An 18,423-nucleotide genomic window follows, 5' to 3' on the forward strand; every position below is an offset into this window, starting at 1 on the left:
CGAGATTGGACATTGCTCTCCTCCCAAGAAGTAAGCGTCTTCTGATTTCCTGGCCACAGTCTGCATCTGCAGTAATCTTTGCGCCTAGAAATACAAAGTCTGTCACGGCCTCCACATTCTCTCCCTCTATTTTCCAGTTGTCAATCATTCTTGTTGCCATAATCTTGTTGTTTTTTTTGCGCTTTCTTCTTTCACCTTGATTAGAAGGCTCCTCAGCTCCTCCTCGCTTTCGGCCATCAGAGTGGTGTCATCTGCATATCTGAGGTTGTTAATGTTTCTTCCAGCAATCTTAACCCCAGCCTTGCATTCATCAAGCCCCGCACATCGCATGATGTGTTCTGCATACAAGTTAAAAAGGTTGGGTGAGAGTATGCAGCCTTGCCGTACGCCTTTCCCAATCTTGAACCAATCTGTTGTTCTGTGGTCCGTTCTTACTGTTGCTACTTGGTTCTTGTACAGATTCCTCAGGAGAGAGACAAAGTGGCTTGGTATGCCCATCCCACCAAGAACTTGCCACAATTTATTATGATCCACACAGTCAAAGGCTTTAGAATAGTCAATGAAGCAGAAATAGATGTTTTTCTGAAACTCCCTGCCTTTCTCCATTATCCAGCGGATATTGGCAATCTGGTCTCTCATTCCTCTGCCTTTTCTAAACCCAGCTTGAACGTCTGGCAACTCTCGCTCCATGTATTGCTGGAGTCTTCCTTGCAGGATCTTGAGCATTACCTTACTGGCATGAGAAATAAGGGCCACTGTACGGAAGTTGGAGCAGTCTTTCGCATTTCCCTTTTTTGGTATGGGGATATAAGTTGATTTTTTCCCTCTGCTAGAAAGTTTCAATGTAAGGTAGTTCAAAGCAGAGCAAAGCAAGCAGAGCAAACTTTCCTTTTGAAAACTTGATTATTTTGTTCTCAGTGGTATAATGATAGGAGACAAGTCACCCCTGCATACTTCAATTTCCTTTGTTGGGTCCTGCCCTTTGTCACTCTAGTATTCCTTCCAGAGGCCTTGCTAGGGTGTGTACATGCATCCCATGCCAGCAGACCTGTTAGCCAGCCACGGAGATCAGAAATGTTGGTTCTAGAATGAGCCAAGTAGAAACCATTGTTTATGTGTACAATTGTAATACCTGCAATAAGAGGATTATGAAAACGACAATCTAAAGGTCTGGAACGTTTTCTTCTTACAGCAGTGAAGTGTATCTGATTTGGTACATTTGGAGAGACCGGCTCTTTCTAGCTCAGAACAATGTCCCATAAAGCACACAACAGAAATAATAGCAGTAGTCATTTATGAATACTATTGCTCTGGATTCTGAGTTGACATTAGTTAGGTTTGAAAACACCATCTGGATCTTGACTGTTTCCATTGCCTGAACTGTATGAACTGTTAGATGGCTGTGGTGGGTAATATGAGCATGTTATACACCACAACTCGTTTCAAGATTTTGCTTTGATTTGTTTTTGATCAGTGTCATTGAGTCCAAATGACTAAGGGTGATTGCAAAATGCACACATATGTTGATTTTATCAGATTAGCCACAGAATTAGAGCTAGAGAAGATCACAATAGCCATGCAGTCCAATCAGGATAGGCAAAGAGAAAACACATGGTATACATGCCCAATGAAGCACAAAAGTAGTGTGCTGGCATTAAAATGTTTAGGCTGCAGTGCTCACTATGAAACAAATTGCATTGGACTTGGTGGAAATAACTTTTGAGTAAATAAATGTTACAGCTTTGCATCAATGAACATCTTTGACAAAGTTATTAATTCTGACTCAGGATCAGTATACATAATTCTATTGTATATATTTTGTGATTGTATATTAAAATAGCTTCTAATCAAATTGCCCTGAAATTTATATAAAAGATCCATTATTGACTTCAAATATTCCAAGATCTCACGTTTGAATCAAACCTTTTTTCATTTTATGTTGACATACTGTTTAATTCAAACAACATGTTCAAGATAGCATTTAGTTAAGGCCTATCAGGTATGTCTTTGCAAAACTTGAAGCGAGTGCTGCCATTTGAATATAATCATTTTTTTCTGAGAGCATGCTTGTCTTGTCTCTGTGACACATTGTTCAGCCAAAAGTCTGTTAAGGGACACCTGTCACCATCCCCCCCCCCCCAAAAAAAAACCCCTCATTTGTTTGTTGTTGTATGCATTCAGTTCATTTCTGACAGGGTGACCTAAGGCAAACTTTCACAGGGTTTTCTGGAGTTGAGGGTATGTGATTCATCCATGGTCATCCGCTGGGTTTCAAAGCCTGGACAGGTAACTTTGCTCTCCAGTCTTAGACCAATGTTCAAAGCACTATGTCATGTTGGCTCCAAAGGCTTCCTACAGGTTGTTAGTTTTGACTGCTGACTTGGAAATCCATGTGTTAATAAAATAATTAGAAATATCAACTGACATGCTTTAATGTTACTGAATTGTTTGTACCACTGAAGAAAAGTCATGCCAGCTCCCCAAGTTCAAAGGGAGAGAAATAGCATGTACAAAATATTAAATATTCACCAAATAATGTTTTACCGGTTAATCCAGAATCATACAACTAAATTAAAAATAATAATCTTGTCATCATCATAATCATCATCCCTAACCAAAACCCTTTAGTTCAAATGTCTAATCTATTTTAATGTCCATGTTTCTCGTTGAAGCAAAGAAACAAGAAAGCACACTTTTACTCCTTTTCTTTAAATTACATCAAATCTGCCATTTGATGCTGAGTTAGTTAAATGTACATTTTACAGGCTGAAACTAAGTAAATGCAGTTGTTATTGTTATAGGTATGTGCAGGTAGTGACAGATTGTTCATAATAGACCTATTTATGTCATAGACATAGACAATGGTCAGATGGATATGCCTTTGAAGCCAAGGCTGAGGAAATGGGATTGATGTCATTGCAAATTAAAGGGGATTGGTGGTCTGAAGGGAGATCTAGAACCTTTTTGTCTTTCTTGGTAGGATCGTTGTTCATAAGTGGTCTGCAGCAAAGAAGGACCAGGAAAGAAAAATGGAGGTTGAGGCAGGAGGAAGGGGAACCCAGGCATGCAGACTGACTTTCCTCAGTTGAGTCCGTGCCTTTGTAGCAGTCAGTACATCATTTTTGTGTCTTGTCAAAGGTGAAAATGCAGAGGAGTCTGGAGCAGTGCCTTCTGCTTCAAGAACTGAGAACAACATGGCTCGTGTGAAGGCTCTTCTGAATGATTCAGCACCACTCCCCACCAGTACAACCCTGACTTGGCTTTGTGTAATTTCTTTCCTCAAGTGCAAAATCTACCTCAAAGGACATCATTTGTGGACAGTTGAAAATATCCAGGCAACTGCAATGAGGGCTTTGAACATCTCAAATGAAGAAGTCTTCCAATGCTATGAAGACTGGCACCAACACTGGAATCATTGCATTCTAGCACAAAAACTGTAATTGCATGTTATGTTCAATATATTTTAAAATCATTTTCATTACTTTTGGGACAGACGATGTATCCCCTACTAATACTGTCATTGGTAGTGTTAGGACTGCTCAGTTGCCTTTTATCCACCTCATTTTAATGGGATTGTTAAATCAACCTGTGTTCCTTCAGGTGGAATTTAAGGATGCAGAATGAAAAGTCAATCAGCCGATCAATGAATAGGAGAGAGTCAGTGTGGTGTAGTGGTCTGAATCTTGGACTAGGACTCAGGGATACTAGGTTCAAATTGCGCCGCTTGATGACCTTGGAGAAGTCATATATCTTAGGCCCCACTATACTACCCATTAAATGTAGTTCAAAGCTAGCTTCAGTGTGGTGGCTAGACAACAAACTCCCATCATCACTCTGTGGTTTGTGTAATCACCATTCAGGCCTCAATCTGGCTCCAGGATTTCCTGTATACCGTAATAATCTGCATAGCGAAACCACTTTCTTCAATACCAGATTGAAACTGACTTAAGTGGTCGGTGTAGATGTGCCCATAGTCTCAGAGAAAGGCAATATCAAACTTCCCCTGAACACATCTGACCAAGAAAATGGTATGATAGCTTTGCTTTAGTATTGCTAAATTAGAAATGTGTGTGTGCACACACGCACAGACAGAGAGAGAAACAGAATGCCTCTGAGTACAAGTCAGTTGGGAGAATCAGTATGAATGTTCTTGCATTCATGTTCTGATTGCATGTGTTTCACAGGCTCCAAGTTGACAAAGCATTGGCAAACCTCTGAACAAATCTTTCCAAGAAACTCTTAACTGGTTACCATAAATAGGAATAAACTTGTAAGCACATAACAACAAGGACAACAAATAAACTGCTAATTTTGGCTGTATTTGAAGGCATCCTTCAAAATACATGTAAGCAGGCAACACCATCGGACCCACAAAATCTGTCCTTGGAATTATTCTCTAAGAGCATAAACACTTCCTTTGAATTATTATTAAATGAATCCCCTGAGATGACGCTCCCACTGGTAAATACCTGGGATTGACTACCTCCCCACATTATACCCATCCTCACAGAGCTTACATTAATGACCCAGCCTAAAAAGGCTTCCATAACCTTCCCTGATTTTCCTAGTACCCAGTTCATAGGACAACACCCACATCAGGTGGGTCAGTTGGAAAGGTGTTGGGACTGAAAGAAGGGGCTTTCCTTTGAATCTCAAGATCCAGGTGGAGTCATATGGGAGAAACAATCTGTCAGACAGCCTGGACCTATGTTGTAGATATATTGCTATCTTCTCCATTGTGGCGAGATACTTAGAGTAATTGAGAATCTGCAACTATACATAGTAATTAAAGTATACAAGATCTGTTCAAATCTGTTATCTTTTGCAGTCTCTTGGTGATTTATTCCTGCCGTTTGGCAGTGCATAAATGACTACAACCCTGTTAAGCATGGCCATGCTCCAATACACACACCGTCATGCTTTAATAAGGGGGAAATGCCCCTCTTTTTTTGCTCTAAATCAGCAGTTCCTAAAGTGTGCTCCTTGGAGCCCTTGGGGGTCTGCAAAGCATACTGAAGAGTCCCATGGTTCACTCCCTCTCTCGGCTTTCCCTCCTCTTTCCTGCTCCTCCCCCATTGCCCATCTTCCTCACCACCAAAAGCCTTTTCCTTCAGCCCCTTGCCACCCAGATCTTTTTCCCCTTCCAAAATCCTATACTTACTTACTTACTTACTTACTTACTCAGGTGATCCCTCATTGTCCTAGTATGATGGCCTTCCAAGTGTAGGGTCTTGGCGGTGGGTATGTAGGTGACTGTGGAGCCCTATTCTTGACCTGCATGTTCTCCCACAGTGAGGACATCAGTTTCCAGGTTGAAGGCGGTACCAGTCGGGGTTGGCTTTTATAAACAAGCACCTTGGTATCACTACGAATGTCCCGGTCCTCAAACACTCTGTGCTTCATTCGGAAAAAAGCTGCACTTGTAGAGCTCAGGCGGTGTTGCGTTTCAGTGTCAATGTTGACTTTTGTGGAGAGGTGGCTGTCAAGGTAGCTGAAGTGGTCAACATTTTCTAATATTTCTAATGTTTCCAAAACCCTGTATCCCTCTCACCACTCAGGGGGTGCTTTGATTGTGCTTTTCCTGCATGGCAGAAGAGGGTTGGACTGGATGGTCCCTGGAGTCTTCCACTACAATACTGTTGTTTATGTTGGTTAAAATTGTTCTTAAAAAGTTTGCCCATGGTCAATATACTATATAATACATTATTTAATATATAAACATTTATTGGGGCTCCACAAGAAACTTCTAAATGGGCTCCATGGCTGAAAAAGTTTGAGAATCCCTGCTCTAAGTAGCCAAGATTGGGGGATTGAATTTAGAGGGTGTGCCCCTTCTAAAATCCGCCCTAACTACTGGAAGGAAATGTTTGAGAGTTGTATGAATTGACAAGCCTGCTTGCTTCCCCTTAAAGAACTCTATGGATAGGAATTGCTTTTCTCGATTGCCTATTTCTGCATGTGAGCTACTCGCAGGATATGGCATGCCCATCTTGATGGCAATATTTTCCGCTAAGATCAGGTGGTGCAGGGGGAGGGGGGCTCTTTACCACTGTACTAACCCAACCTGTTTTACAAACAGGAAGCTGTTCTGTACTGATAGGCTGTATGTTAAGCAATTGCTTTCAGATTAAATGTATGATTGCTCAAGAGTCCTTGGCAGCAGCTCAAATTTAGCAAGAGGCAAATCTAGCAAGAGACTGGCTAGGATCAAGTGTCTGCCTCTTCTTTCTTTGTAAATGAAGCTAGTTTCTTGGATTAGCTAAGAGTTGAAATGTGTTTGAATGATTTAAACCAGTGCTGCTCAGGCTATCCGATATGGAGAATTGTCGTATATTCCCCTAAGGTGTCTAGTGACCATCGCCATTTTTTTGTCCATTTGACTACATTTTTTCTTTTCTTTTCCTGGAAACTTGGCCTCAGACTATCTTCCAATACAAACCTGCCAGATATCTTCAGGGGAAGTCTTCCTTTTGGCTTGCTTCTGTCGTAGGGTAATTTGGTGAGGAGACAAAAGCTTTCTCAGTGTCTTCTCCTATCCTTTGGAACTCCCTTTCATGAGAGTCTTCAGCCCCCTCCCTGCTCTCCTTTTGCCAGGCAAAGACATTTTTGTTCAAAGGGACTCTTAACATGTAAGCAGTGTGTGTGTGTGTGGGATTGAGGGTGGTTTATTGATTTTTAAAATTGTTGTATATTTTAAATTGATTTTAAGATGTTTTATGAACATGCTTGCAAGTTTTACAGTGAACACTTTCAAATTTACTATTTCTGCAAGCCATTTTGAGAGGAAAGGTGGCATATAATTAAAATAATAATAATAATAATAATAATAATAATAATAAACCATCAACAGTTCAGAGATAATTACTTTTGACTTTTACTTATTAAAACTATATTACTGATTAAAACTATTTAAAACTAAGTATCTTCATAACATATTTAGAATGTTCATTGTGGGCCCTTCAACACTGTCATATAATCCAAAATATCAAGGCAGATAATCCACATTATCTACTTTGAACTGGATTATCTTGTTGATTGTTAACTGTTGTGGATTGATGCTGTTGATCCTGTTTGTTGCATTGTTATGTTTTAATTGCACTGACAGTTTGATAATTGTACCATGTAAACCGCATTGAGTCGCCTGTTAAGGGCTGAAAAATGCGGTATAGAAATAAAGCAAATAATAATAATAATAAGTCTACACTGCTTTATAATCAATTTCAAAGCAGATAATCTGGTTTTTATACAGCTGTGTAGAAGGAGCATGCACTTTTCCAATTTAACAGGGCATAGCTTTCTCCCATCCTTTTTTTTTTTTTAAAAAAAAGGATCTCAAATGATAAAATCCACCTTTATACAGTAGAGTACAGCAACCGGATGATTCTCTGCCACACAAGTGGCTGTTTTTCATATAGATCTGATAGGCAGAAACAGAATTACTAGGCCATTGCAACCACAATAATCTGAGATTTTGTAAAAGTTAAAGGCTTCCATAGTCATATCCTGGTAAGGGGAAAACAGCTAACCCCACAGTGAAGGGGGAAAATATTATCATCCCTTTTCTTTTTATCTCAAAGGCTTCTGTAATGCATTGGTTGCTAGAGAAACCCGAACGAATTGTGACACCGTGTTTTGAAACCCTTCCTGGAGTTCATCTCAAACCGCAGCATAACAAGTGGCCTCTTATCGGCATACTATTCCAGGAAGAAAGGCATGACATTTCGTCATCGTTGTTGAAAGACCAGAACTGGCTCTGCACGTAGACTCAGGGCAAAGGCAGCAGGCGGGAGAGAGACCCTTCGCTATAAAGAGAGCTGCAGAGCTGCAGATGGTGGCAACAGAATTGCCTGCTTTTCTGTCCACTGCTACTACAGCTTGCTGGAACCAGAATGCAGAGACAGGCATTGCCCAAGCGCTTGAGAACACACTTAAAGTCAATGTTTAACTTTTTTTTATTTGCTTTTGGCTGTGCTTACCCTGTGGAATGGAACACATAAGGTAACACGGGAGCATTCCTAAGCCGCCTCTCTGAGCAGAAAATGTTTGCTAGATCTTGAGTCTCTTATACAAACCATTTATCCTTTTCATAAATAGCTACTTGATGGATAATTCTCATGAGTAAGTCTTACTCACTGCAGTAAGTTGCTGGAGCAGACAGTTCTCCAGACCAGACAAACATTTAATCAGAAAACAAAGAGCATGTCATTTAGGCTAAAAGTAGTGCTGACGTTTCTGATGCAAATGTGAAGGAAAGATGCATATCTCCTTGGGTAGGGAGGTAAATGTAGGTTAACATATAGTGATTTGTGCTCATTTTCACAAACAAAAGGTATGACTTTTCTTGGATTGCACATCCCAGCATCCATAGCCAGTATAAACATTATCCAACATTTTTGCTTATCCAACGTTCTGCCGGCCCGTTTATGTTGGATAAGCAAGACTCTACTTATTTTGATTTTTTGATTTTTTTTCAGTCAGTTCTTGAGATTGAGAGTCAGCATGTTCTAGTGGTTTCAGCAGCAGACTATGGTCCTGGAAAATAAGATTTGAAACCCATTGGTTGGCTTTGGGCAAGTTATACTGTTTCAGAGGAAGGCAAAAGCAAGCCCCACTGAACAAATCTTGTACAGAAAACCATTATTATTATTATTATTATTATATTATTTTATTATTAAACTTTATTTGTACCCCGCTAGCATCTCCCGAAGGACTCGATGCGGCTTACACAGGCCGAGGCCTCAACACACAATATAAAAATACAATCTAAGCAAATCAAACAATTAAAACAAAATAAAGCAAAATGAACAACAGGCAATACACTAAAACACAATAGAACTGGGCCAGGCCAGAGTAATGGGTACAAAATTAAAAGTGCTGATGTGACAGGGGTGAATATGAGGCTTCTAGGGCAAGTGCAGTGTGCTATGTGCAGCAATCATTGGTTCTAGTAAAGTGCTTATGGGACTTGGTAGTTGAGATTTCCTAATCTGGGAAGGCACATGTGATATGAGGCTTGTCCAGAAAGTAAGATTAGAAGATTTTTTTAGAAAATACAAAGATTCAATATATTTTAAGAAAACTTACATGCATAGTCATTACAATATTTTTCTACCTAATCACCATTCAGTTCAATACATTGTCATCCGTAGGACGAGTTTTTGATGCCTGTGTTATAGAAGTTTCCCTCCACCTTTTTCAGCCAGTTCATCACTTTGATTTTCACCTCATCGTCATTGGAAATGTTTTCCACCAGGTGTTTCTTCGATTTAGTGAACAAATGATAGTCACTGGATGAGAGATCAGGGCTGTGAGAGGGCTGGCTTAAAACATCCCTACCAAATGAAGTCAACAACTCTTGTGTTGCATGAGTGGTGTGCAGTAGGGCTGGGCAATTCGTTTCGTTAATTCGTTAAAAATTCATTATTTTTTGAATTACAAAACGATTATAAAACTTTTTTTTTAACCTGGAAGTGTTTTTAAATATCGAAACGGCAGGCGCCAAAAAATTTTGTATTTCCGTCCATTTCGGAAATATGTAAGATGGCCGCCTGCCGATGCTTGCTGAGAGGGCGAGCTTACTTTTCCTTGGAAGGGAGAGGGGCGAGCGAGCGGCTCGCGAGAGGGGGCAAGCTTCCCTTTCACTTTGGGAGGCAGAGAGAGATGAGGAAAGGAAGGAGAGAGGTTTCCCAACGCGACAAGGCAATGGAGTTCCTAATTAAATATAAAGAAGGGAAGGAGGGTGCTTGAGAGAGGGGCCTTAGTTTCCACCAGTCTGCATATTTTATTTGATTTGCAAGATAAAATACAGAGGGAAGTTTGCGGCCGGGATGCCGCCTGTCAAGCACTTTCTCTCCTTCAGGGTCCCTTTTGGATTGAAGCCTCCCCATGAGGAAGGCGTTGGGGAGTCTCAGCAGGGTCACCTCCCCCCCCCACTCCTTCTTCCCTCTCCCCCCAGGAAAGTGCGGGATTGGTCTCTCCGCCTGCCGATGCTTGCTGAGAGGGCGAGCTTACTTTTCCTTGGAAGGGAGAGGGGCGAGCGAGCAGTTCGCGAGAGGGGCGAGCGAGCGGCTCGAGAGCGGCTCGCGAGCGGTTCGCGAGAGGGGCGAGCGAGCGGCGAGCGAGAGTGAGTGCCTGCCTTCCCTCCTTAATAATAATTTAATTCTACTAAATTAATAATTAAATTTAAAAAAATATTTAAAAAATATTGGGAAAAAAAAGGGCGCCATCTTTACAAAATGTTTTGTAAATATTTACGAAATTTCGTAAATACCGAACTTTTTTTTGTAATTATTTTAAATATCGAAACAAAAAAAAAACCCAATTACAAATCGATTTTAGAAACAAATTTTTGCGTTGTTACCCAGGCCTAGTGTGCAGGCGTGCATCCCACGACGTTTGTTTTGAATGGCTCTGTGAAGTTTCTTCATGGTCTCACAATATATTCTGTACCCATTTTGTTACATGCTGTTTTAACATTATGTCCTCTCTATAAACTGAAATGATTTCACGATTAATTGCAGCGGCGTACATGCCCTTAGCATTTAGATAGCGTATTATAGCATGGACTTTGCACGGAAACGGAATGAGGACACTCATCTCTAACCTTCACCACAACACCAGTTGATGAGCTACTGACAACTGACACTGCTCTTTCACTTCCACTGGCTTCTCACTATGTGGCAATGATACAATTTTTCCCCAAGAAAGTTCCCCACGAGAACTACGTGACTTGTAATCTTACTTTCCTGATAACCCTCATAGATGTCTTGAAGCTGCCATAAGTAGGAAATGCACACAAGCATATCTTGAGAGAAATCAGGATATAAAATGAAACATGGGTGCATATGAACTGCTCTTCAGTGTGTGCCTATCTGTTTCTGCACTAACACCTCAGCTAGTGCCATCTGTATAAATAAGGGCCCTTCCAGACAGGCTCTATATCCCAAGATCTGATCCCAGATTTTGTTTACCCAGATTACCTGGCAGTGCAGACTTAGATAATCCAGTTTAAAGCAGAAAACCTGGGATAAAATCCTGGGATAAAGGGCATCTGGAAGGGCCCTAAGGCACTGCATTTACTGTTTCACCAAAAATTAAAATCAGATGTAAAGAACCATTCTCAGCACAGAATAACTGAACCTTTTGCTTTTAATTTTAGTTATTTAATATTTACATACTTTTCTTAGCTCTTTAAGGTATAACACACCCTTCCCGTGGATATCAGACTGGCTCCTTCCCTGATGATATTCTGCAGGAAATTAAAGACTTGGTTGTTCAAGAAGGCGTTCGAACAAGAAGTGCAATGATTGGTAATGACTATAGGAATGGAACAACGGAAAATGATACTGGATTGTGGTTTGGACGATGAGACGACGCGGAATGGCTTTCATGGTAATGATGATGTTTTTTGATGATGATGTTTTTTGTTTAATGCTGGATTGTGGATTATTTTATACTATGTCTTGAATTTTGAACCTTGTTCTTCCTATGTTGTACACCGCTGTGAGTCGCCCCCGGGCTGAGAACAGCGGTATATAAGCAAAGTAAATAAATAAATAATAAATAAATAAATATTCACAACTATAAATAGCTCCAGTAGTGATTCTCCCGCACGCCTTGTTTTATTCCCCAAAACTAATAAGGAGCTTTATAAATCTGAAAGTAGACATCTAACCATTTCTGATTTTGGGATTTGTGTGTCTTACTAAAAGATCCGGGGGTTGGGGACTGACCTCTGTACCTTTACCAACTCCTGTTTGAAGCAACAATTTAAAACAACACAAAATTAAAAACTCTATAATGATTTCTAAGTGCAATTCGAAGTACTGATTGCAAAGTGCTACATAGTTTGGGTGCAGGCTGTCAGGTAGCCTATCTTCTCTCATGCCTACTTTCAGTCCTCTCTTTAGATTTGACCACATTCAGGATTGCGTTTGGTGGGGATATGAGGGAGGGCTTTCACAGTGATTGCTTAGACAACAGAGGATGAATCTTATATTGTTCAGTGTAGCATAGGAGTTTCTCATGTACAACTACGCTACAGCGTCTGAGGAGAGACTTTTATAAAAGCTTATGCTATCAACTTCATTCTCTCAGCCTCTAGAGTGCTACAAGATCCATTTGCATACACTGTACCTCCTGAAGAACCACTGTGCTGCCTTCCCATAAATGTTCTCTGTCTGGTGATTAATGGATAGGTAAACTGGAAAAGCATCTATGTCCCCAGAGCCAGACATGAAATGATTACAGCAGCTTTATGTGGAGGGAAGGGGGAGATAACAACACATGCGGTTTCAGGTTGAATTATACCTTAGTATTCCATTAATAGGATGTCCAGCCTAGAACTCCTGGCTGGGTATGTCTAACCTGGATCGTTTCCTTTTGTTCTTCCATCCGCAAATAAAGACCTATTTTTATTTAGCTAATTCTTTGGCCACTGGCCAGCTGCTGACTTGTTACCAGTTATGTCTTGGTGAGATATTTTTAAAAGGGCTTTTAATTTAATTATCTTTTAATAGTTGATTTTCCTTTCTTCCTCTCTTCCTCCTCCATTATTTTTAGCTGCCTTGAGTCCTACTTTTTGGAAAAAGGCACAATACAATTTCAGCAAAGAAAAGATATTTGAATAGTGAATTCCAGATGAAAATTCTGAACTATCATTGTTGAGCAAAGAACAGTTGACTTTTTAAGAGAAAAAATGGCAACAGATTTACCACTTGTAAATCCTTATATGGTTGGGAGTCACAGGAAGTGCTAAATGAATTGCTGCTGTCACTATTTCTGAAAATTAACCATGGCTGACACTTTGACCACAAAACAGTAAGTCATCTTTAATCTTTTCTCAAATGCGCAGATCTGTTTTCAACTCTGAAGCTAAAGCCATTTGTTAATCACGAAGAGATTGTTCAGTTATTCCTGAAACATGAGTTTGAAGTTAAGTTGGAGTCTTTCATATTTATGTGATGAGAGTTATGTCACAAAGTTAATCATTCCCAGAACAGGAAGATTTGGGCTAATGAAAAACTTCTTGTGTAAGCAGTCATTAATCAGACGCATAACATTGCATAATGTATTCTGAAACATGTGTTATGTGATCAGAGTACAAGGCTACATAATACAGAAGAAGTGTTTGTACCATATGCTGACCTTTCCTAAGACAGGAATGAACCCATGTGATCGGCAGCTCTTGCCAACTCTTATTAAGCTCGAGATCAAGGAAGACACACTTGTCTTCTTTTTGAGTTTCAAGAAGCAGCTCTGAAGTTCTTGCTTTCTGATACAGTAAACATAATCAAGGCCAAGCTTGCTCAGATAAACTCCTGGTGTTGATTATGAATGCCTCCTATTAAAGCTGGAATCAAAATGCAAGTCAAGTGGTTCCTGGCATTTGTGTGCGGGAGAAAACACATGCATTTTTACAAGATCGCTTGATGAGCCAAACGAGTATAAAGGTCAAAGGAACAAAGACAGCCAAAGGAATGCATGGCACAGCCAATCTCAGCCCATAACAATGGTGTTTGAAGTTGTTGAGCAATAATATGAGCGAGAAGCTCTTACTTAATCTCCTACCAGTATTACCGAAAAGAACACTTGCGAAACTTTTCAGACAAGCATGCTATAATTATAAGAAATGAAAAGACATTTGCTGCATAAGACAATTCTATAACCCTCTGCACAAATGCCTGTGGAGACATGGCTCAATTAGCAAGAACAAAGACAGCAGTGTCTTTTAAAGCACCAAAGAACAATCTTAAAATGTACACTGCAGTACACAGGGTGTATATATGCATGTTATAGCCTTTGAACAATATCATTTCAAGGCCACTTACCACTGTCACTCCCTTCTTCCCCCTTCCCTTGATTGCCTCGTTGCTCCAGCTAGCATCATTCCAACCAATGAGCAAAACATACTGCTATTTTCTTACATAGTGTAACTGTTTGCACTCACCCAAAATATAGGGAAGCTTCAGGGAAGCTCTGGAGTGTCCTACAACTTCTGTTAACACAGTTCAAGGCCACATTAGTCCAAGTCAGCTATGTGCGTCATGCAGCTGTCGCAGAGGGTCTTAGATGGGCTCTAACACTGTATATCTTCAGGATGATGGAAAAGCACATGACTTATACTGGATCAGACTATTGGACCATCTAAACCACTATTAGAAATTCTCCCTGATGGTGATCCTCCAGGTGATGGTTGGGCAGGAGTCATTTTGTCCTAGTTGGGAACAATATGTCAAGATGAAACACCACACTGCAACAGTTTCCAGGTTAATTGTATGTATCATTAAAACTAATATGAATTCTTCATCACTCACTCTTCTCAATTCAGCTACCTTTATTATTAAATTTATACATTCACCATTAGAAGAAACATGATTCATTTAGAAACTCTATGTAGTACATGTCACATTTTTTGTGTGCAAAATTAAATTATTTTATCGCAGGAGCAGAAGACGTAGACATTTAATGGTCACTTTTGGTTTTGTGTATATGATGCATTTATGTATTTAATGGACAAGGTATGCAAATTCAAATATATGGAATAAAGTGCTGAACAGACCAATGACTTTGCAAATACACAAAGAAGCCTTCAGAATCTGTAAGGCTAAATACATATTTAAGTACATTACCGAGATAAAAGTATGGGAAATTACATTTACTTTCATGGTTGCAATATTCCATATTGTGAGGCAAAAAGACAGCTGGAATTCCTTCCAGCAGTATGTCAATTTCATTTGCATTTTAAAAGGCATCTGGTTTCCACCCCTCTACTCTCCCTTATAGCGAGGGGGTCTTTTTTCTTTAAAAGCAAGAAGGCCTTCAATTCTGTCTTTTGTTGGAATAGTCTAAAATAAAGAAAATCATTTTCAGTGCCCACATTACAAGTCAGTCACAATTCCATGCAAACGAAAACTCTCTGGAGTTGTTACATTGCAAGAGTAATTTACAGAAAGCAAGCTTGGAAACACTACATTGAGCCATGATTATAAACTGCTACGCAGCTGCTATAAATCAGTCATACTCCCCTGTACTCAAAGTTTTGCTGTGTGTCACTGGAAGGACAATAACTCTGAAAACAGTTTCATATACATTGCTCCTTCTTGCACTGAGACCATCTCCATGGGGATAAATATAACTGCTTTGAGTCCCATTTGAGTGAAATAAATAAGAACTTACACAATAACTTGTTTATTTTGTCAAAAGTAAGCAGATTAGGCAGCTTTTGTCTCTTCCTCAACCTAGCATTTTTAACCAAGTAAAGGCAGACAGCACCTGACTAGTAATGAGTGAACATTTTCAGGCTCATTTTTAAATGTGGTTGCATAAAGTAAGCTAATGTGAACTTAATTCAGCACATGCCCCAATTAGCTTGTTTGAAGCTCAAGGCCATTCCAAGCTAATGGTACCATCAGACTACAAAGAAAGCTGGATCTTTCTCCCACACTTTCCTTGTTTTCTGCCCCTTAAGTACCTGGAGGCAGGGATGAGATATACTGAATGTTGGACAATTTTACAGAATCCCAAGATCCTTAAGAACTGTGTGTCTCCTCATATCTTCTGAGATGCTATTAGAATAAGGTTTTTGGGCTTTGGCAATACTGCTGCATTCTCAAAGACCCTATTAAGCATCCTATCTAATCATGGAATATTTCCTATTTATTTCACTAGAAAAGTCCTAAAGGGATGAAGCATAATACAAGAGCAAATTCTTTCTCATAAAAATATTAAATTCTCAAAAGACAAATCTCTAGACGCTGCTAGCAAACTCACGCGCTAAAAACAGTGCCAACTAGTTTAATATTCAGGATATAGAAATCAAAATAAACATCACAGATTATACTCGGGGGGGGGGGGGGGGTGTATTTCTGAAGAGGCAAATTTGAATTACATACCTGAGCATAACATGCCTCTTCAATTGCTAAACCTGTTAGAAGATCAACCTGTGAAACAAAAGATGAAAAACAATTAACATTGTAAAAACTGGAAAACAGCACAAAATGGACTTCAACCCTAAAATAACATTTCTTTCTAGCCAATGCTTGCCACAGTGGTGCTCTAAGACATGAAGCAAGACCAAGAAGGCAACAATAGTCAGAGAGAAGCAATTTCAGAGGCAAGATTCAGAACCCATAACACCCGCCTCCCGCTCCTCTAGCTTTAAATCATTCTCACAGCCTCTGCTTTACAGAATTTGATAAAACCCACATTGTACTTTTTTCTTTAAATAATGTGTTGAGATAGCAGGAAAAACAGGTTTTCTTACTTCCATTCCTTGATTGATGGCCAATTTTGCAACTCTCATTGCTACTGGTCCCTAAAATAAAAAATGTAACTTTTGTAATTCAGTTCTGTGATAAATTTAAATAAAAAAAAATTGTGATTTAAAATGTTAAAAGATATATGTTCCATTGTAACATAATATCTGATGGTGCTATTTATCAACACAGAAGCAACACTTCTATCTGGGAAAAGACCATGAAACACAAATGTATTCGGGAGGAAGATTTTAGGCTTTAATCTTTAAACAGAATTTTTGCATGCTGACCATAAAAACAGTTTGAATAGTCCAGCAGATTGAATGTATTTTCTGCAAAAATATTTATATATACTTATGCGTGTTCTTTGACTAGTGCAGTGGTTCCCAGCCTTTTTTTGACCAGGGACCACTTTAACCAGAGACCACTCCTAAACATTAGTACCAAAAGGGTTACGAATCGGTTTTTGGTCAACTTTAGATTCGGTTTGGTTATTTGGGGTGCCGATTCAGAAAACTGCATTGGATAGACCACATCAGCTCTACTTTCTGACACAGAACATATGCCGTCCAGTAGTCGATATCTGTTCGCCCACAGAAAACCGTAGTAAAAAATCTAGAGCTGATGTGGTAATATTAATCTTTCGTGGGCAGTCAGCTTCTACTGACATCCCCATTGGCACGGCACTATAAGAAGGTTTTGCAAGACCAATCGCTTTCGTGGTTTCAAGGCAACAGTGTAGTAATGGTGAGGCCACAGACCATATTTTTGTTCTTGCGGACCACTGGTGGTCCATGGACTACAGGTTGGGAACCACTGAACTAGTGCTTCCCACAAGCACTGAAATGCATACTCCTCCAAAATGCAAGACTGAAAACGAGGGAAGGAGATGTGCACTCTTTGGAGGTATTTACAAAGTAAAACCTGAATTAGAACTTACAGAAAACAACTTATTGGCTGTTAATAATTTATTTATAGGCACACAGAAAATATGGTTATAGAATTTAAGGCATGACAAAACTGTTAAGTTAAAACAATCAGATTTCAATTTGGGAATTATATGAAGACATCAAGCAGGCCCAAATTGTGTTACAGTGTCCTACTTCTGAATTTCCAACATTAAAGGCTACTATCGCAAAAATGTTTGTTGATTGCCACAGCAAGATTATTAAATGACAGAATCATTTTTAATATAACTAACTTTGTATTGTTGCCCCGTAATATATCTTTTCTTGGAGTGTTATTAAATCACTCAATTGTTCAAAACTCCTGGACAAATAAAACGGCCCTTCTTCAACCAAAGAGACCAGAAAGGTAGTCACAACTGAACCCTATCACAGGCAGTTTTACCATATCTAAGGTGTTATCACCTCCCTGCCTCTGACCTCATTTGATGGGGGGCCTCAGAACAGGGCCCCTAAAGAGCATAATGGAGGTATTCATGAGAGAACTTTCAGACAACCTGCACTATTTAGTATTCAAGATAGTTACTACCATTCTGGCTTCCTTGTTTCTGCTTTGATCACCATTTTTCTTTATGGCTGCAACTACTACATAGGAATCTATTCAAAGAATTTTAAACTTTTTCATCTGTGTTAGATACAATTATAAAGACACTCTTTTTATCAAATATAAGCATTTGCCATTTCCTTATTTTTTCTGTTCAGAAGTTTGTACTGAAGTGATGAAGGTTAATTTTAACTTGATATCTGTCAGGACTTTAAACTCCTAGTGAGTAGTGAACCACAGTTAAAAATTATTGCTACAAAGGAACAGTTGTATGAAATTTAGCTACACTTATAAAAGCATTAATGGAAGCATGCTGATTCAAAATCTACGAAGGACCAGAATAAGGCAATTTTTAGCCAGGTAAATGCTTGAAAATCTCCACATGCATGAACAAATGTGGAAGTTCTTAACACATAAGAACTGCTGGAAGGAGGTTGGTGGGCATATAAAAGTGAACATTATTCTAATTAATTGTATTATAGCACCAGAATGTTATCCTAGCTTACAAGTCTCATTCTAGTTATATCCTGTTTATAACTATCTATGAAATAAAATACAGCATGACCCCCATATCAGCAGTATTGGTACCTATGATTTCATTTATCCATGTCTGACAAAATATGTCATCTCTAAGCTTTTTCTACTGCAACTCCATGGG

At 39.4% G+C, this 18,423-nt stretch overlaps 1 protein-coding gene and 1 long non-coding RNA gene across 2 annotated transcripts in view; one reads left to right on the forward strand and one right to left on the reverse strand.

The window, feature by feature from the left end:
• Window positions 1–6,291: 6,291 nt before the first annotated feature.
• LOC137096135 (uncharacterized) lies at window positions 6,292–11,664 on the forward strand. Its single transcript, XR_010909319.1, has 3 exons — window positions 6,292–6,629; window positions 7,578–7,998; window positions 11,187–11,664. It is a non-coding gene; the product is annotated as an uncharacterized lncRNA (long non-coding RNA).
• A 2,653-nt stretch (window positions 11,665–14,317) lies between these two features.
• The window catches only part of AUH (AU RNA binding methylglutaconyl-CoA hydratase), a 36,683-nt gene continuing 32,577 nt past the window's right edge, over window positions 14,318–18,423 (reverse strand). Inside the window, exons 8-10 of the mRNA XM_060762018.2 lie at window positions 16,265–16,315; window positions 15,894–15,941; window positions 14,318–14,846 (exon numbers count right to left, since the gene is read on the reverse strand). Coding sequence (XP_060618001.2) covers window positions 14,769–14,846; window positions 15,894–15,941; window positions 16,265–16,315 — 177 coding nt within the window. The 3' untranslated portion in view covers window positions 14,318–14,768. The remainder of the gene's footprint in view (window positions 14,847–15,893; window positions 15,942–16,264; window positions 16,316–18,423) is intronic.

Source organism: Anolis sagrei, chromosome 2, assembly GCF_037176765.1.
Source record: "Anolis sagrei isolate rAnoSag1 chromosome 2, rAnoSag1.mat, whole genome shotgun sequence".
Taxonomy (NCBI): domain Eukaryota; kingdom Metazoa; phylum Chordata; class Lepidosauria; order Squamata; family Dactyloidae; genus Anolis; species Anolis sagrei.